This window comes from Mastigoproctus giganteus, chromosome 5, assembly GCF_048544385.1.
Source record: "Mastigoproctus giganteus isolate SK-2022 chromosome 5, ASM4854438v1, whole genome shotgun sequence".
Lineage (NCBI taxonomy): Eukaryota > Metazoa > Arthropoda > Arachnida > Uropygi > Thelyphonidae > Mastigoproctus > Mastigoproctus giganteus.
In genome coordinates, this window is record NC_143579.1 from 206825794 (window position 1) to 206847354 (window position 21561).

Below are 21561 nucleotides of genomic sequence, written 5' to 3' on the forward strand. Positions count from 1 at the left end.
TAAGCACGGGCTACAAAATACTTAACATATCTCATACATTTTTCAAATATTTTTTTGAAAAATGTCATCAATTGAGATGAGACAGTGACACAGCCTAGTGGTCAGCACGAAGAGTGCTGTAGCACTTTGAGTGGACTGTGGTTCAAGCCTGCATGACTGTTAAATACAATTCATGAATGTATTCATGGCTTCCTGTAAACTCTTCTGACATGGTATTAGTGTGCTGGAGTATAAACAAGAACATATAAGAAAAGCACCTGGGGTGGATGGGATCTATCCAGTTATATCAAACGAGGCGGCAAAGCAACTAAGCAAACCCTTAGCCATAATTATGAGAGCAAATGTATCCCCAATTCACAAAGGGGAATCGAAGGGTGATACGAGTAATCACAGACCAGTTAGTTTAACTTCTGTTCCGGATAAAATAATGGAGTCACTGGTTAAAGATGCATTGCAGGATCATCTAGACAAGACAGCAGCAATAATTCAGAAAGCATGGGTTTGTTAAGGGAAAGGCTTGTCTGACAAATTTGACAGGATATTATGATGTGGTTACAAAGGAACTGGATGCAAAAAATAATTGATATATATTTGGATTTCAGGAAAGCTTTTGACACTGTTGCGCATGAAAGACTATTGTACAAATTGGAGCAGAATGGTATTAAGGGTAAGTTGCTACAATGGATAAAAGGATGGTTAAGTGGGAGAAGACAGAGGGTGGTAATCAATGATTGCTGCTGTTCGTGGACTAATGTTATTAGTGGAGTCCCACAGGGTTCGGTGTTGGGTCCTCTGTTGTTTTGTATATTTATCAATGGTATTGATGAAGGTATATCAGGCTTAATGTCGAAGTTTGCAGATGATACAAAGGTTGGCAGGGTTATTAGTGACAGTAATGGCAGTGTGCTACTGCAACAGGATCTAGATAATTTGGGCAGATGGGCTAAGAAGTGGCAACTGAAGTTTAACCTTGACAAATGCAAAGTACTCCATATGGGTAGAAGTAACCCCAGAGAAACGTACCGACTGTGTGGTACTACACTTAAGGTGGTAGAAAATGAAAAAGACTGGGAGTAATTGTGCAGTCAGATATGAAGTTTTCTGAGCAATGCAGACACGCTGCCATGGCATGTCATGGGGTTTTGTCAAAGATATACTGGAATTTTGCTAGCAGGGAAAAGGTGATTATCCCTCTGTATAAGGCAATGGTCAGGCCACGCCTTGAGTACTGTGTACAGGTCTGGAGGCCTCATTTTAGGAAGGATGTAGATTTACTTGAGCGTGTGCAGAGAAGGGCAACAAGATTGGTGAGGCGAATGAAGGGATCCTCTTACCAAGAGAGGCTTAAGTTCTGCAAATTGCAGTGGCTGGAGACTAGGCACCTGCGCGGTGATCTGATTGAGGTGTATAATGCCTTGAATGGGTTGAGCACACTGAATTCTGATGGGAATCAGAATTCAGCATGCCAGTGGGTGGTTAATTGTTGGAACAAACTTCCATCTGTTGTTATGGAAGTTGATAGGTTGAATAAATTTAAGGAGGAACTGGATAGGCATTTGGAGGGAATGGTGTGATTTTTTTTTTTGGCTGATACTGCATAAGCTCATACACTTGCTTTCTTGCATCACATGCCACTACTACTACTACTACTACTACTAATACAACAGCCATTGCAATTAAGTTTGCAGATGATAGAAATGTTGGCTGGGTGGTTAACGACAGTTATCAGGATGAGGTATTGCAACAAGATCTAGGAAAATTGGGTCGATAAGCTGAGAAATAACAGCTGACATTGACAAATGGAAGGTACTGCATATGGGTAGCAGTATCCCGGAAATAACATATCAACTTTGTGGTAATGCACTCAGGGAATGGGAAAACGAATGAGACCTGGGGACAATTGTGCAATCAGATATGAAATTCTCTGAGCAGTGCAGATAGGCTGCGATGACAGCTCAGGAGGTTTTGTCTATATGATATTTATCACTTATTCACAACACGATTTTATTCACATATTTAATCTTCAAGCAGTCTTCGTAATCCATTTTTAATGACCCCCCATAGCGCGAAGTCTAGAATGAAAAGGTCTTGCCGGCCAGACCTTGCTGTACTAGACTTTGTGCTACAGAGGGTCATTAAAAATGGATTAAGAAGACTGCTAGAAGATCAGATAGGTTTTGTCTATGATATACGAGAACTAGCAGGGATAAGGAAGTGATAATCCCATTATATAAGGCAATGGTTAGACCATACCTTCATTAGTGCTACAAGTTCGGAAGCCTCATTTTAGAAAGGATGTACATCTGCAGTTACAGGTGCACAGAAAGGTAATGAGATTAGTGCAGGAAAAAAAGGGTGGTCTTACCAAGACAGGCTTCAGCTCTGCAATTTGAAGCATCTGGAGAGTAGCCCCCCCCCCCCGTAACGTGATCTGATTGAAGCATTTAAGGCTTTGAATGGATTACGCAAGCTTGATGCTGATGGCATTCTTTCTCTCACTCAGACTACACATGAGGGGTTATAAATTCAAATTGAGGAAGGATAGTTACAGGATAGACGTTCAGAGATTTGCCTTCAACTAGCAGGGTTGATTGCTGAAATAAACTTCCATTTGTTGCTGAGAAAGTGGACAGGTTAAATAAATTCAAGGAAGAACTATATAAATTCTTGGAGGGGATAGATAAGTGATGTGGGAGGTTTTTGGCAGATGCCATATAAGCTTGCTTTCTTGCATCATATACCACTATTATCAATAATGTGTTCAATAAAGAATTATCATAATTTTTTTTTCACAACATACTTTTTTTCATCGTGCCGCTTGACATGCCTTTTTTCGAATCCATTTTTTGACATGCATTTGAGAATAAACTCTGATGTCTTTACAACTTATTCTGACAAGTGTAAATGTTTTCCTCGCAGCTCCTTTAACTATGGAAGTATAAAAAAAATCAGGATGCAAAGTCAGGGCTGTAGAGAAGATGAGGAACACATTTGACATTAATGCTGGCCAAGTACTCAATGGCAGTATGAGTAATGTGAGGTCTCGCATTGTTGTGATGTAGCAACCACCCACTTGTGTACAGTTGTCATCATTTGTGATGAATGTGATCCTGCAAATTGTGCAGTATAGTTCTGTGGTAAGATCCTGTAACAGTTGTATGATGTGGCAAAACATGTTGCTAACCATTCCTTGAATGTCAAAAAAGAGATGACTATAACCTTTCCTGCAGAAGCCAAAACTTGTTTCTTCAGTGTTGGTGATGACATAGACTTCCAAACAAAGCTTTGTTTGCTTACTCTCTGGAACAAAATGAAGCCATGTTTTATCTGCCATTATCACCTTGTGCAACCTCACCATCTTCAGTAAACATCCATTGTAACTCCTGACAAACCTCCACGTGGACTTGCTGTTATTCAGGTGTCAGCAGTCTTGGAACTCACCGTGCACAAACATGTCATATACTGTACTGATATTCTCAACGTCTCTGCCATTTGCCTTATATATATATATATATATATATATACGACAATCTTTTTCCATGATTACACAGGCAGTGTTTATGGTTTCTGTTATGAAAGCAGTGGTCGGAGCTCCAAGACTACCAATTTTTGTGATCGAATTAAATCCATCTTTAAACATTCAAAACCACCTGCAAGCTGTGCTATATGTAAGCACAGAGTCACCATAAGGCTCTTTTAATATTTCATATACTTTTATGAAACATGTTTCATATACAGCATCACAAATAATGCATCAGTTCACAGATTGAATTCAAGAGTTCTTGCTAAAACATTCAATTCTTTTCCTTCCACAACCTCTTTCCTCCAGACAATTTTTTTTTCTTTTTCCCCAAAATAAAAATGATTCTAAAAGGATTAAAATTTAAAAGTGATGGATAAGATCAATAAGAATACAAAAAATTAACCGAGATTGATTAAACACACAACCTTTGAACAGTGCTTCCAATAATAGAAAAGTCAACGGAGCAGTATACCGATGTTCAAGGAAATTATTTATAAGGTATTAATTGTAAGTAAGCTGTAAGCAAAAACTTTTTGAACAAAGTTCATATATTACTGAGAACTTTTCTAGTCATAGAAATGTAGCAATTAAAATATCAATTGATCTCTATTAATTAGCTCGTGTTTTTAACAATTTTATTAATTTGTAAAAAATTTTATTTTAGTAAAAAAAATTTATTTTTTACATTCATACTTACATCAATCAACTGGACATCATAATCATTGAATGCCAAATACTTTTTTCCTGCTTCTGTACATAACTTTTGTGCCATCTCGTGAACGTACTGCTCAATATCAAATACAGCTTGATGCACCATCAATACTGGAAATTTCTATAAATTTAAAAAACTTAAATTTAAAAAATTAAATTTAATTTAAATAAATTTAAATTAAAAACACAACTTTCAGCCAATGTTTTGTGATTTAATCTGGTATAATATAGTATAATTAAACAAAACAGTTAATTTTTTTTCATATACAACTCTCTCTCTCTCTCTCTCTCTCTCTCTCTCCAATTCTGTGATGCAGCTTAGCATTATTCCACCAAACTAACTGTTATCCAAATATTGTACACTGATGATAATTTTTTAATGAAATTTTAATGGCTGCTATGCTTATTCAATAAATGCCATTTCTTTTTATTTACTGAAGGAGTCATTCAGTCAATGCATAAATTACTGAATTCAAGGTTTTAAACAACTCAATCAGATCTCTCCTCAGGTGCCTAGTCTTGAGGTGCTGCAATTTGCAGAACTGAAACTTTCTGCAAATTGCAGCACCTCACCCTTCTGTTTGCCCGCACCAGTCTGGGTGCACTTCTCTGCACCCGTTTCAGCAGATCTACATCCTTCCTAAACAAGACCACCAGACCTGTATACAATACTCATGATATGGCCTAACCATGGCCGTACACATATACGAAGAGATAATCTCTCTCCTTATCTCTGATAGCAAAGATTCTGTACATCATTGACAAAATCCCGTGAGCTGTCCTGGCAGTTTTTCTGCAATGCTCAGAGAATTTAATGTCTGACTGCATAATTATCCCCAGGTCTTTTTCATTCCCCACTACCATAAGTGTACTACCACACAGCTCATAAGTTACTCTAGGGTTACTACTACCCACATGCAGTACCTTGCATTTGTCAATATTAAAATTCAACTGCCATTTCTCAGCCCATCAACCCAATTTTTTCCTAGCTCTTGTTGTAGTAGCTTGCCATGATAACTGTCATTAACCACCCAATGAAATCTTTGTGTCATCTGCAACCAGACATTAAACCTGATATACCTTCTTCAATATCAGCAATAAATATTAGTATTAGTATTAGTATTAGTAACGGCCGCATGGTGCAAGAAAGCCTATGGTTTATGCTGCACCAGCCAAAAAAAAAAAAAATAAATAAATAAATAAAAAAAAAAATAAAATAAAAATAAATCCGAACAAAACAATGATAAAAACAAAAAAAAAAAATAAATAAATAAATAAATAACTAAATAATAATAATTAATAAAATAAAAAATAAATAAAAAGGAAATTAAACCTATCATCCTATGTGCTTCCCTTACCCGAAAGTACTATCCAGATGACCTTTGAATTTCCCCAAACTGTCGGCCTCTACCACCCATGAAGGCAACTTATTCCAGTAATTTATAACTCGCTGGCTAAAATAGAACTTCCTGCAATCCAATCTAAACATTTCCCCCCGTAACTTGAATTTATGTCCCCTAGTTCTAGCATCATTTGTAATCTTGAAAATTTTGTCCTCATTCATTTTACTGATGCCTCTCAGAGCCTTAAACACCTCAATCAAATCTCCTCTAAGGTGTCTAGTTTCCAAACTCTGCAACCCACATATTCGAAGTCTTTCTTCATAAGGACGCCCTTTTGCCGATCTCACCAGGCGAGTTACCCTTCTTTGAAAACATATTGAAAACAACAATGGGCCAAGCACTGAACCCTGAGCAACTCCACTATAACATGAGTCCACAAAGTGCAGTGCACATTAATAACTACTCTGTCTTCTTCCCCTTAATCATCCCTTTATCCATAGCAGTAATCTGCCACATTGCTCCAGTTGTACAGCAGTCTTTTATTGCAACAGTATCAAAACCCTTCCTGAAATCCAAGTATATGATGTCAAAATTATTTTTTGCATCATCCAATTTCTTTATTTTTTTGAGTCTTAGTAAGTAACCTATCAGATTGGTTAAACAAGTCTGGCCCTTAACAAGTCCATGCTGTGATTGCAGTATAATTACATGGCTGTCCAAATGGTATTGCATTTCTCTTTAACCAGTGAATCCATTATTTTTCCCTGGAACAGATGTTAGGCTAACAGGTCTGTAATTACTCACGTCGCCTTCTAATCCCCTTTATGAATTCTGGATACATTCACACATCTCAAGTTCATAGGGATCTCCCCTGAATCCAACGATGCTCTCATAATTATGGCTAAGGGTTTTCTTATCTCCTTTGCTGCCTCCCTTAACATATATAGATAGATTCCATCCATCCCAGGTTCCTTTTTTATGTCCATCTTCAACAATTTTTCTTCCACACTTGCCTTTTGGTTATCACGAAGTCATTTAGCTCCTCATTAGAGATTGATAAACTTCTGGCATCCCCTTCCCTAAATAATTCCTAATGTGTGAATGTAGAAGCAAAATACCCATTCAATTTGTCCACAACCTGAGCAGGACCATCAACAGTTAACACATAGTCATCAAGTGGCCCAATGTAATTCAACCCCTTTCTTCTACTGTTAATATAAGCATAGAATTCTTTGCTGTCTTTCTTGGTATTCTTTGCGAGACTTCTCATAAACTGCTGTAGCTTGCCCAACCTCCTTTGTGACTTGATTACAGACTAATTTATATCTACCATAGGCTTCTGTATCACCTGATAATTTATATGCATCCTATGTACTATTCTTCTGTGCCACATGTCTAAATAGTTTATCTGACAGCCATTTAGAGCTAAGCCTTGAACAGTATTTCTTCATTGGCAGAAGAAATAGCTTTTACTCTTGACAGTAGTTATGTCTTTAAGTTCCACATTAGTACACTGTCACTGCTGCCAACTAGTGGTCTTTTACCTACAGATTCTTAATGCATGAAGAATTACTGATGATAACCAGGTCAGGAGCAGTACTTCCTCTTGTTGCCTCTCTAACATGCTGCTGCAGAAAACAGACATCCAAGAAATCCACAAAAATCTTGTATGTGATTGACCAACCCACAAATTCCAGTCAACATCTGGAAAGTTAAAAATCAACCATTATGAGACATTCTGATTTGCTTGTCCAGTCTCTTTCTCTGTATGCCTGTTTTGGTATACTCATTACAGTTATTAAGCCTATAACACACTCTTACTTTGAATTTTGTTTCCCAGTGTTATCACACCAAACTGACTGAACATTGCATTGCACTTGTCACCCATCTGCCTACAATCAATAGCATGACACACACTCATCACTCCCACTTAGCAATCTTATGGAGTGAGTGGGGGAGCATTTTGAAATATGAAATTAACATCCCCCCCCCCCACACAGTATAATTATATTGTATAAATTAAAATACATTTTTGATTATACATATACTTTTCTTACATGGGTTCCACTATCTTTTATTATATACTTGTTAACACTTATTCACACTTAATTTTTAGGATTTGATATGCACTGCATTTATTTTTATTTTGTAAATTTTTAATATAAAAATTAAAATTAAAAATTTTCATTTTTATATTCTGCTGTTTAGTTGGTTCATTTGATTATCGTTGTATTAAAATTTGGATTTACTAAAACTCTGTAGATAAAGTAACTCTTAATATAAGATTTTTAATTATTTATGTCACATGTATTCTAATTTCTCATGCTAAGGACCTAAAATCTAGAAAGCCTCTGGGACCAAGCTTTCTGGATAAGACTTCCAGTACTGTATACAGCCAATCCCCGACTTATGTGAGGGTTGCATTCCGCAAAATTCTACGTAAGCTGTATCTTATATGTCAGAATTTCCCTAAATGCTTATGCAGCACTCGCAACTATGCGCACTGAATCTGATTGAAGCAAAAAAGAAATGTTCGACGAACACAGAAATAGAATTATTTTTTAAATTTTTTTATCTAATGCACAGGAAAAATTACAAAAGTGTACAAAATTAAATAATAAAACAAGGGAGGAGACAGGCATAACGTCAGCAAATTTTACCTTTCGAGCATAATTGCCAGAATTAACTCTCCAGGTGATAAGCACGCCACTGCGGAAGTTGAGGGCTGTGGAGATTTAGAAGGGGTTATTTTTCAAACACATCACAAAATTTCTCTGCAGCTGCAGAATCGGCACTGGCAACTTCACCACATACTTTAATGTTTTGGAAACCATCCTATTAAACTACCCACTGCTTGCCACGAACTTGGCTTAGGGTTTGCTATTCTTATCCTTAATATCTTCATAAATACAGTAGAGCCCCGCTTTATGATGGGTTCACTCTACGATCAAATCACTTTGCGATGGACTCTCCATAATAAAATACCTTTCACTATATGATATGTAGTAAGTGCGGGATATTGTTATCACATTTGCGAAATGAATTTTAATTCTATTAAACGGAGCTTAAAAAATAGGAATGAAGAGAAGATTCTGAAAAGTTAATTTTTGTTTTTTATATGATTTCAGTGAAGGGGAACACATTTCACCATAATAAGGTAAAAACCCATAGAATTCCAGTTATCAGTATTATCGCAAATGCAATAAGATCGAGTTTACTACCCATTTATAATAGATTGTGCTAACAGAAAGCCAATAAACTGGAAAGTGCAAATTGTTTTTATTGTTTTATGATCGTGACCTCCAAAAATGTGCTTTAGAAAAATATCACAAATGCATTCAAAATTCATTCTTATAACAAAACATAGCAATAAACGGTGAAAGTGTAGTGCATTTTAATGATTTCAGCAGCTGATTCTACTAAAGAGTGATCACTGGTGCCTACTTATTTCACTCTACAATGGCTTACGATTTTCTCTGACCGGACCACGTGGTCCTTTGTCTCAGACAATAGCAGCATTTGCAAACGTGTTTTGTTTTCGCATCCTTTAGTTCAAGTGATTTTGTTTGTGCTTACTTTCCATAAATTACTGTACTGAATTCTTGAACATCCAACAATGCATAATATGGCCCCTAAAGAGCATAGTAAGAAGAAAATTTCAATTAAAATTAAACAAGAAATAGTGAAAAAACACGATGATGGTGGTAAAATTAGTTCATTGGTGTGCGAATATGGTTTTTCACAGTCAATTATTTCTACCAAAGTGAAACAAAAAGAAAACCTTAAAAAAGTTAAAGTAAGTGATGAATTTAACAGTCCAAAAAGGCAGAGAACTGATTGTAGACATGGAAAGGCTTTTGTTGCTGTGGATAAAAGAAAAACAAATGAAGGGTGATACAGTTCCTGGACAATACATTTGTGAACGTGCAAAGCAGATTTTTGAGGACTTAAAGACTAAAATACTTTCAGCTAGTGATATATGGTATGGGGACTTTAAAGCCAGAAAAGGTTGGTTCGGCGATTTTACAAAAAGGTCCAATATTAAAAGTGTCATAAGGCATGGAGAGGCTTGCAGTGCTGATCAGGAAACAGCTGAAAACTTTAAGGCGGAGTTTCGAGAGCTCGTAGAAGGAGGGTTACCTTCTTCAACAAGTCTTTAATACAGACAAAACACGCCTCTTTTGGAAAAGATGCCTAGGCGAACATACATCACAAAAGAAGAGGCCTCGTTGCCTGGTCATAAGCCTATGAAGGATAGGCTTACTCTGCTATTAGGGTCCAATGCCTGTGGTGATTTTAAACTTAAGCCAATGTTGGTTTACCACTCAGAAACTCCCAGATTGTTTAAACAGCAAAAGGTCATCAAAAGCAGGTTGGGTGTCTTTTGGTGGTGTAACAAGAATGCCTGGGTGACAAGACACCTCTTTAATGAATGGGTATTTGAAGCGTTTTGTCCTTCAGTCAGAGGTTACTTAGAAAAAAAAAAACAAACTTCCTTCAAAGGCACTGTTAATTTTGGATAATGCTCCAGGTCATGATCCCCAACTTGCCCGATCTCTGGAGGAGCAATTTAACTTCATTACTGTCACATTTCTCCCACCCCTCTGCTTCAGCCGATGGATTGGCAAGTGATTGCCAACTTTAAAAAAATTTACACAAAGAAGATGCTTGCAAAGTGCTTTGAAGAGACTTCAGGAGACAGAGCCATCACCTTAAAGGAATTTTGGAAGACCAGGTTTAACATCTTAGACTGTGTAAAAATTATTGACAGTTCTTGGAATGATGTTTCAGTTCGGTGCCTCAATGCAGCGTGGAAGAACTTATGGCCTTCAGTCATCCATGATTTTGAAGGATTTGAAGCTGAAAGTGTTCTAGAGCAGGAAATTATTACTCTTGGTGAGTCCTTGGCTCTAGAGATTGATGCGGAAGATATGGAGGAGTTAACTGTGGACCGCAGAAGGGAGTTGACAACAGAGGAGCTCCAGGAATTAGAGCAGATGGGCGAGCATGACAGTGGAGATGAGAAACATGAGGAGGATGACTGTGTAGCAACAACTCAAGAAATTAAAGACATGTTTGCTGCATGGGATATTAGACAGTGAAGAGGACAGTAAGAAAAAAACCCAGATATTGAAACCACTGAATTGATGACCTGCAAATTTGAAGATTAGGTGTTAAGTTATTTCAAAACCTTCATAGAAAGTGCCAAAAGCAAACAACTTTGGACAGTTTTTATACCTTAAGTAACAACAGGCAGCAATCTTGTTGAACACCAGATCCTGAAGGTTGTCCTGATATCTTGATGGTAAAAGATTCTCTTCCAGCTCCATCACCATACCACCATTGACACAGCTTTTCCAATATAAGTTAAATGAAAATTATGATTTTTGTTTTTTTAATGTTTATAATTATCAATTATCATTTTAAACAACATTTGGGGGAGGGGATGAGTAAAAATGTGTGGCACCATCAGCATTTTTTATCTTTTTTCTTTATTTGTATCATGCTCTACTAAACATTCCAGTGTATAAGATGTACCACAATTTTAGGGCGAGTTATTTTTAGATAAAAGGTGCGTGCCTTTTAATATGGTATTCTATATAAAACTAATACAATTTTTGTTATAAAAATCACCTTTTACAGAGATAAACAGCTTAGTTATATAGCGAAATTTTCAACTTCCGAGGACTTGGAACGGATTATCAAAAAACAGTGTGTTAAGGACGATATTTTTACAATACGATGATGTCTCTGGAACGAATTAATATCGTAAAGCTGGGGTCCACAGTACTTCTTGCTTTTGCTTGAATGGCCATTGGACTCAGGGGCACTTGCTTCTGAATCTGATTTTCCATCTTCGACATAGTACCTGAATGCTGTTTTGTGATCACCGTTGATCTTAAATGGATTGATCCTTTAACATGTTCTTTTTATACGTGCACTGTCCCTTAAAATAGTATTCACTGTTGAGGCAGTGAGACTTAATTCCATGCAACAAATGACAAACTTTGTCCTGCTTCGTACTCTTAATTAATCATCTTCATTTCTAAATCAATTTTGTTTTGTTTTGTTTCCTAGCACTGCCAGAACTTGCACTTTCTATTGGTCCCTTTCCCTTCACCATTGTAATAAATAAATAGGAATAAAGAGAAGATTTCAGTGAAGGGGGACACATTTCACCATAATACTGTAATGTAAAAACCCACAGAATTCCAGTTATCGGTATTATTGCAAATGCAGTAAGATTGAGTTTACCTGTTTATAATAGATTGCGCTAACAGAAAAGCCTAATAAACCGGAAAGTGCAAATGATTTTTATTGTTTTATGGTAGTAACCTCCAGAAATGTGTTTTAGAAAAATATCACAAAAGGCATTCAAAAATTGATTCTTATAATGGAACATATGATAAATGATGAAAGTGTAGTGCAATTTCCATTATAAAAATTCCAACTTCAAGGGTCTTGGAACGAATTACCAAAAAAAAAAAAAAAAAAAAAGTGTTATTGGATTCACATTAGGATATTTTCACGATACAGTCAGTCCTCGTATAGCACGATAGTTGTGTTCCTAGAAATCCTCGTGCAATATAAACAACAGGCCCTATGGGAAAAATGGGGTTAGGTGCCGACCACCCAAGATTGAACACAATTTGTAACCAAAACATTACCAAACACAATAAATAATCGTAATAAAATATGTAAGTATTTTATTACAACTATTACGCAATAAAATATTGCTAATGCTTTTGCTTCTATCGTAAGCAAACTTGTTTTTTATTTGATTTTCGATCCAAACAGATGACAGCCGTTCCATCTCTTCCAATTCTTTGTGTCTTAATCTAATGGATTTTAATTACACTTTGAGTTGTTCCTGTTATGAAAGTTTTTTATTTTCTCTGCATTCTTTGTAATTCCCGGCGTTGCCTCATTTAGGTCTGTAGCACGTGCAATATCACATGGTCTTTCATTTCGCACAAAGCGTTTCACAATTTCATATTTTTCTCTATCGACAGAGGCAGACTGGCCATAAGCCTTACCAGGGAAACCCCGGTGGGCCGGAGGCCAGTGTGATTTTGGCCATAAACCATAGTATGAAGACACTATAAATTTTCCCGGGTAAGAATTTTTGATCCAGTCCGCCTCTGTTTATCGATATTGCTTTTCTTTTTCTCTGTGAATCTGCAATGTCTTCACCAGGACGCTTCCTCTTCACACCTTTTAAGTATTTTACTCATTTTTAGGGAATAAAGCTCAATTACAAAACAAGGAGGCAAGCTTGATACACATAAACAAAGCTGCACACGTGTAGCAACTGAATAAACAACACCGTAAAGGCAGAAATATACTATTAACACCTCACATTTTACAAAAGCACATTTCTAGGGGTTACTACCATAAAAAAATAAAAACAATTTCCAGTGCCTTTCTGCTAATGGAATCTGTTATAAACTGGTAGTAAACTCGATTTAATTGCATTTGCGATTATACCGATAGCTGGAATTGTGTTGGTTTTTACGATATTATGGTGAAATGTGTTTCTCCTCCACTGATATAAAAAACATAAATACATTTTCAGAATCTTCTCCTCATTCCTACGTGTTGCGTTCGACTACCATTTCTTGTAAACACAAAGGCGAATCGTGCATGAGCGAATTCCGTTCGTGTTATATAAGATATCGTTCCCCTATTTATAAATCATGTATGATCAAATTCGTGTAATGTAAACACGTGTTATACGAGGACTGACTGTACTATAATTTATTCCTATGGGATGCAAAATACGTTTCCATGATGTTTTTAAAGTTTTCACCGGCCAGCAAAAACTTACGTAAAGTTGAATTACTATAAGTCGAGTATTACGTAAGCCAGGGAGTGCCTGTAATGTCTATGTGTGTATGTGTATCAACTTACCAAATTTACTGATTTTTCTAGATGCATTATCTTTAATGGTGAATTTCCATTTCCACATACTTCCAACTGGAGCACATTGTGGAATTCAGAACATTCTGATTCCTCATCTGCAAAATATGATTACACTTCATTATTTTAATAATGACAAAAAGTATCCTAATTTTTTAATATAAAATTTAATAATAAAAAATGAAATTCAGAAAAAAATGCACAATAAAAGTCATGAAAGTGAATGTTATTTCACATGTTCCCAAAACAGATAATCTAAAGAAACCGACAAATCTAAAGTTAACTTAGTATTAGCAGTGGGAAATGATAAAGTAAGCAAGCATACACATGAGCAAAAAAAAAAAAAAAAAAATTGACACCTCCCATTTCACCTATTCATTCGCTCCAATAGTTTGCCTAGTTCTTTCTTGAATTTATTTAAGCTATAAACTTCCATAACAGATGGAAATTTATTCCAGCAATTAACCATCTGCTGGCTAAAGGAAATAACTTACATACATCTATTCTGCAACAGTCCTTCCTGTATTTGAATTTGTGCCCCCCCCCTCATATGTGTAGTCTGAGCAACAGGAAGAATGCAATCAGCATCAAGCTTACTCAATCCATTCAGTCTTAAACATCTCAATCAGATCACCTCGCATGTGCCTAGTCTACAGATGCTGCAATTTTCAGAACATAAGCCTTTCTTGGTAAGAGTACCGATATGTTTCCCCTCATCAATCTTGTTGTCATTCTCTATACTCGTTCCAGCACCTCCACATTCTTCCTAAACTGAGGCCTCCAGACTTGTATGCAGTACTCAAGATGTGGCCTGACCATTGACTTATACCAGGGGCTGGCAACCTTTTTTGCGTGAAGTGCCATTTTTTTGGAAATGGAATAGAGTGGGAAGGTGTTCTAATAAAAAAATATATTTTTTGAAATATTTTTTAATACTGAAAAAAAAGTAACAAACATTCAATTAGGTACGAATTAATGTCACTTTTGCTGCTGAGCTTCTTGAGCAAATCTCTCAACATCAGGCGAATATGCCATAATTTTCATCTTTATACATGCTGAGAGACTTGCATTGTTCAGACAGTTTCTTGGTTTATTTTTAATATAGTTCATGTTCAAAAATATTTGCTCGCTGAAATATGTAGCTTGTGGGCTAAAAGTTAAAGAGCTGCAGGTAGCCAACCCCTGCCTTATACAATGGGGTAATCACCGTCTTATCCCTGATAGCAGAATTCCTGTATGTCCTTGACAAAACCCTATAAGGTCTCCTGGCAGCCTGTCTCCATTGCTCAGAAAACTTCATATCTAATGGCACAATTACTCCTATGGCTTTTTTATTTTCCACTACCCTGAGTTACTACTTTGCATTTATCAACGTTAAATTTCAATTGCCATTTCTCAGCCCATCTGCCTAACTTTTCTAGATCCTGTTGCAGTAGCATACTGTCATTACCCACCCTGCCAACCTTTATATCATCTGAAAACTTGGACATTAAACTTGATATGCCTTCATCAATATCATCGATAAATATAGAAAACAACAATGGGCTCAACACCTTGAGAGACTCCACTAATAACATTTGTCCACGAAAGGCAATGTCTATTGATTACCACTCTCTTCTCCCACTCATTTTCAACAATTTCTTTTCCACTTTCCTCTCTGTTACTACAAAATCATTTAGCTCCCTATTGGAATTTGATAAACTTCTGTAATCCCCTTTATCCATAGCAGCAACTTGCCATTATGCCACACTGCTGTAATTTGTAAAGCAGTCTTTTATATGCAATAGTATCAAAAGCTTTTCTTAAATCCAAGTATATGATTTCAAAATTATTTTTTGCATTCAGTTCCGTTGTGACCACATCATAAGGTCCAATCAAATTGGTCAAAAAAGATTTCCCCCTATCAAACCCATGCTGTATCTGAACTATAATTACAGCCTTTTCTAGATCAGTGTTTCTCAACCTTTTCGTTGCTATGGCGCACTTTTAATGTGTAGCGCGCACACTTTTAAAGATGCTAAAATTTTGCAGCACATCACAATCACTATTATACTCATATATTCACAAATGGAAAGTTATTTCTGTTGGGTATATTTAAAATAAACTTATTATTTGTAGTATAGGTGAACAGATCTAGTACTAGGAATCAAAATATGACATCACTGCCAGAAGATAGAGCATAAATAAACAAATTTTTGTTTGAATCAATTTTTTTTATTAAAACTTGGATTTACTAGTTTTTTTTATTTGCATTTTTCACGGCACACAGGTTGAAAAAACAGTGGTCTCGATCAGTGTTTCTCAACCTTTTTTGTTCGCATACCCCCAAAGAACCACGTTCTTATTTTTATATATATGTCTATTATATTTTGTAAGTATAATAGACATACATATATAATATGTATGTCTATTATATTTTACTACAAGTAAACCTCTACACTTGAATTCTAAGTGCTTACAGTGAGTTAACTTTTTTGTACTTATATAGTAAAACAGATGATAAGACCCCTTTTATGCACATGTTTTGTGTTGCGCAACAAATTGTCGAAATACAAACATTTATTCTCATTATAACTAGCAAATATTAAAAACTCAGTGAAATTGTTGAGCTTGTTTTGTTGAAGCCAGCAGTTCAATTCATGGCTGTGTAGAAGTTAAGGCAAGAATGATTGCTGACTCTGGATTCAAACGGTTTCTGTCCTTAACTTTTATTGACATTAAGGCAGAGAAGCCTTGTTCACACAAATAAGTTGAGGGAAATACAAAAAGCTTTGAAAGAGCTCCATTGTTAATTTCTTTAAACTGTTTTCGAGTTTTGGACCAAAAATCGCATTTGTCAAGCATTCAAAAATTGTTTTCAATGAGTTATCCGCTGTAATTTCTAATAAACTCTCTTTTAAATCGACTGGCATGTCGGCAGTAATGGCATTGGCTGTGACGAAAGGATTTAATACCCAATCGTTTTTTTTTTTCTTCATTCTTGATATGTGGAAAATATTGTGCGATGGCTTCACTGAGATGCATTTTAGTCACACTGACACTTATGGGAACTCCATTCTGAACAGTGAATTCGTTAAGATTCGGAAAAGCTGCGATATTTCCATCCTTGATACATTTTAAAAAGCAATGTTAAAAAGCCGTGAATTTGGTGCTCTAGACTTGATCAAATGAACTACCTTAATAGCAACACTCATTACTTGATGCAACTCTGGAGTCATATTTTTTGCAGCCAAACTTTGTCTGTGAATAATACAATGTTGCCAGCCGATGTCAGGATTGACTTCAAGTATACTTGCAATAAGACTGCTTTTTTGTCCAGTCATTGAGGCCACTCCATCTGTGGATATACTGATACACCATTCCCACTGGAGTCCTAATTCAAGTCTCACAAAATTGTCCAAAGTGTGAAAAATATCTTTTTTCCCCTTTGTATGTTCTGGCATCTGTTTACAACCCAGTATGTCATCCTTAATAGCACCAATTTCAACATCAAAACAGCGGACAAACAATAAGCTGGGCATTGTTTGAAATGGCTGTAGACTCGTCGATTTGCACCGAAAATCTTTTATCCAGTTTGATCTTTTCAACAGTTTGCAAAATTATATCTTGTGCCATTTCACAAATTCGGCGACCTACAATAGTATCAGAAGTTGGTATGCTTTTTATTATGTTTAAATACTTTTTGTCTAGCATTTTATCAGCAATAATTAAAGTATCAGAAACTATGAGTGTTTCAACCGCTGTGTATGCCTTTTTATTTTTGGCAACCAATAAAGCTAATTCGTAAGATGTTTCTAAAGCATCTTTAGAATTTGAAGTTTGGGTAAAACTTTGAATAACATTTTGATTTTTTATTATAGAGTTAGCTTTGCGCTTAAAAAAATCAATAGCTCTATATCTTTCAATTCGACATAATTTGTTACAAGATGTTGTTGTAATAGAGACAGCTTCGTGCTATTATTAGACAAAGTTTTATTGCATATTACACAGATTGGAAGAGGTGAATCACACTTGTTTGATTTGAAACCATAATTAACATAACTTTTGTCATAATAACGATATTTGGGTTTAGTCTCAGCTTTCAAATATTTTGCAGTATTATGTTATGTTTAGTTTTAGTAGATCTTCCAACAACATTCTCAACACCACTTGATCCAGATGAAGTAACAAGTGTAACTTCATTAGATCTTTGCAATTCATTATTTTCACTACATACACTGCTGTTCTCACCTTCACGTTTTTGCTTTAAAATAAACTCATCCATAATGGGGTATTAAAATAATTACATGGAAGAATTAACAGAAAAAATCACCACATAACCGTCCCCATGAGCTTACAGAGAAGAACTAAAACAAAATGGATGGTGAACGGCTGGTAATCCAACAACCATTGGACACAGTTCGAGTGATTTCGTAAATACTCGGTAGTACTAGCAAAATCCATTTATACGCACATTCCGTTTTTGGATTACTTAAATTTGATTAAAAAATTTGACTAATAAAATTGGATTAAGTGTATTAATACCCACCAAATTATGGGGCAGTAATTTTTTTAACCACTAAATTAACAATAATTAAAAAGAAAATTTAATTATAAAGCATCAATATATACTTAAAAATATCATCATTTCGCATTTCTTAAAAGCAATTTAGTGCTATTAAGCTCTATATTTATACTAAATAAATATAGAGATAAATTAGTTTTTTTATTAGATAATTTAATCATGTATTTCGTTAATTATTATCTCCATAAAGTCTTAAAAAATCATTTTTTTATAAATTTTTCGAAAATATATATCATCTCAATCAGAATGTCAAAATTTTTAATCAAATTTAATTAATCCAAAAATGGAATGCGCATATAATCGGATTTTGCTGTATTTGACACTTCAATGCAGCACTTCGGATGAATCATCACTTAAATCACAATAATTTATATACAACAATACAAAACACGCTTAAGTAAAAAATCAGATAAATCATCATTTAGCTTAATAATAGCAATATTGTAATTACTACAGAATATGGTTAAGTAAAAAATACGTTTCAATTGTTCCAAAATATTTTGGTTTCTTGTTAATCTCTCGTGTACCCCAGGTTGAATAATGCTTGTCTAGATGATCCTACATTACTTCTTTTACCAGTGACCCCCATTATTTTTCTTGGAGCAGAAGTTAAACTAACAGGTCTGTAATTACTCATATAGCCCTTTGATCTCCCTTTGTGAATTGGAGATACATTTGCACATCTCCAGTCCAGACTTCCCTTGAATCCAAGGATGCTCTCACAATTATGGCTAAGGGTTTGCTTACTTCCTTTGATGCCTTCCTTAATACAGATGGATAGGTCTCATCCACCCCAGGTGCCTTATGTTTAACTTCAATAATTTATCTTCCTCTTTCCTCTCAGTTATTACAAAATCATTTAGCTCCCTGTCACAGTTTATTAAACTTTCTGCATCCCCTTCCCTAAAAAATTCATCATGTGTGAATGTAGATGCAAAACTTAGATGTGTGAATGTAGATGCATTTAGTTTGACAGCAACCTGAGCAAGATCATTAACAGTCAAACCATTGATATCAAGTAGACCAATTTGATTCATCCTCTTCCTTCTAGTATTTTCAGAAGCAAAGAATTGTTTTCTGTTTTTCTTTATATTCTTTGCCAAAGGTTTCTCGTAATTTCTCTTGTGACTCGATTACAGACTAGTTTATATCTACCATAGGCTTCTGTGTCACCTGATAATTTATATGTATCCCATGCATTTTTATTCTCTGCCATGAGTTTTATCAGATCATCTGACACCCAATTCAGGCCTATAACTTGAAGAGTATTTTTTTGTTGGTATGAAAAGGCTAGAAGCGTCCATGATTAATTTCTTGAACGCTTCACATTTAGAATTTGCTGATGGTAACATCATCAGTTGGTCCCACTCACTTTTATGAAAGCAAATACCCCTCCCTTTACCCTTGATGGTAGTTACATCTTTAAGCAAATCCTAAATAAATACACTGTGATCACTGCCACCTAGTGTCTCTTTTATCTGCAGATTCTTAATGCAATTATTATTAATTACATTAAGAATCTATTTATTTCTAACTAATGCACAGAATTTAGTGATAAAAACATTGTCCCATCTCATATAAGTGACAAAAACTCCTGCTACCTTTAATTTTATAATTAAAAATTTTAATAAACCTTAAAGTTTTTTCCTTATTTATTTACTAACATAGTAGTAATATAGTTTTTGATATATGCAATATGAAGGTAGGCAAAATTAACCCTGGACAGCCTATGCAAGGCTCATGGGTTAGAACTTTTTTCAGCATGGTTTGTGCTTGATAATAAGTGAGACTTTTTTTTTACAGAGATGATATACACTTAAATAGAATGGGTACAAGAATACTTGCTAATGCTATGGAGGCAGCATTAACTAGGTAGGAAAGCTCGGGGAGCTACACAGACAACAGATTAACAGCAACCACAGGTAGTGGTGAAAGTGATTCTTGTCATGCTTCAACTGGGACATGCAACAGCCTGGAGAGAGCAAGGTAATTCAGGTAATTCTCCAGTGGGGCAAAGACAACTTAGTTAATTTCAACCCTTCTAAAACTCAGTCTTGTCTTATATCTCGCAAAAAGGATTCTTCTGTTCCTATGCTTTTCTTTAGTGACACTTTGATTTCTAGGCAAAATGATATATCTCTTTTGGGGATTACCCTGACTTCTAATCTCTCTTGGCACAGGCACATTACAAATATTGCTTCCTCTGCATCTAAAAAATTTGGTTTTCTCTTTCGCTCTCAGCGTTACTTTTCTTCCAAACAGCTGCTCACTCTGTATAAATCGCAAATCCGCCCTGCCATGGAATATTGTTCCCACATCTGGGGTGGTGCCCCCAAAACCTTTCTCAGGCTTCTTGATTCCATTCAGAAGAGGGCAGTTAGGTTAATTAATGATTCATCTCTAACAGAGTCTCTCCACTCGCTTTCTCACAGACGTACTGTTTCTGCTGCATGCCTCTTCTACAGATACTTCCATGGGCACTATTCTTCTGAATTGGCTTCTATAATTCCCGCTCTCTTTTCAAAACAGTCCGAACACATGCCGCCACCAGCCAACATCCATTTACTGTCCAACTTCAAACCCACAGAACCAACTTTTCATCTTCCTCTTTTATTCATTCAACTGCTTTTCTGGAACAACCTTCCTTCATACGTATTTCCTGAAAATTACAATCTACAGAAGTTCAAGTCCAATGTCAACAAATATCTTCTTTCGTCTTCTCAACCTCCAACCCAAGCACGGTACTAAGTACTATAGGTTCTAATACCTCTCGTGTTTGGGGTTCACATAAAAAAAAAAAAAAAAAAAAAAAAAAAAAAAAAAAAGGTGTCAGGGATTACAAGGTCTGCAGGTGGTGGTGGTGCTTGCAGGAGACAAGTAAATACATGGGATATGTTACGGTTACTACGAACCAAAGCAGGTGCATGTATACTTGTGTGTACACTAATTCTAGAAGTACAATAAACAAATTTGATGAATTTGAAGTTCTGATTAAGCCATCAAATGTGGACATTGTATGGATAATGGAGTGAGGGTGCCACTTAGTTATGCTTTTCGTTAAGCACACACAAGGTTCTAAGGCAATTGAGGATTCTAAGGCAAATTTGATGAATTTGAAGTTCTGATTAAGCCATCAAATGTGGACATTGTAGTGATAACAGAGTGAGGGTGCCACTTAGTTATGCTCTTCGTTAAGCACAAAGGTTCTAAGGCAACTGATGATTCTAAGGCAAATTTAATGAATTTAAAGTTCTGATTAAGCCATCAAATGTGGACATTGTAGGGATAACAGAGTGAGGGTGCCACTTAGTTATGCTCTTCATTAAGCACACACAAGATTCTAAGGCAGTTGATGTGGATAGCCAGTGTACTGTTGAATCAGTTTAGTGTGACAGAAGCACTGGGAAAACAAAAATGAGAATTCAAGTTGTGGCCATTAAATAACGGGACTGCACGCACAGCCAAAACACACCAAGCACCACCTGGAAAACAAAGGCACA

General features: G+C 35.7%; 1 protein-coding gene across 1 annotated transcript in view; it reads right to left on the reverse strand.

Annotated features, from left to right (window-relative positions):
• The window catches only part of LOC150086035 (uncharacterized), a 209270-nt gene that overhangs the window by 51414 nt on the left and 136295 nt on the right, over positions 1-21561 (reverse strand). Inside the window, exons 7-8 of the mRNA XM_090374776.1 lie at positions 13489-13595; positions 4221-4355 (exon numbers count right to left, since the gene is read on the reverse strand). Of these exons, the coding sequence (XP_090230902.1) occupies positions 4221-4355; positions 13489-13595 (242 nt within the window). The remainder of the gene's footprint in view (positions 1-4220; positions 4356-13488; positions 13596-21561) is intronic.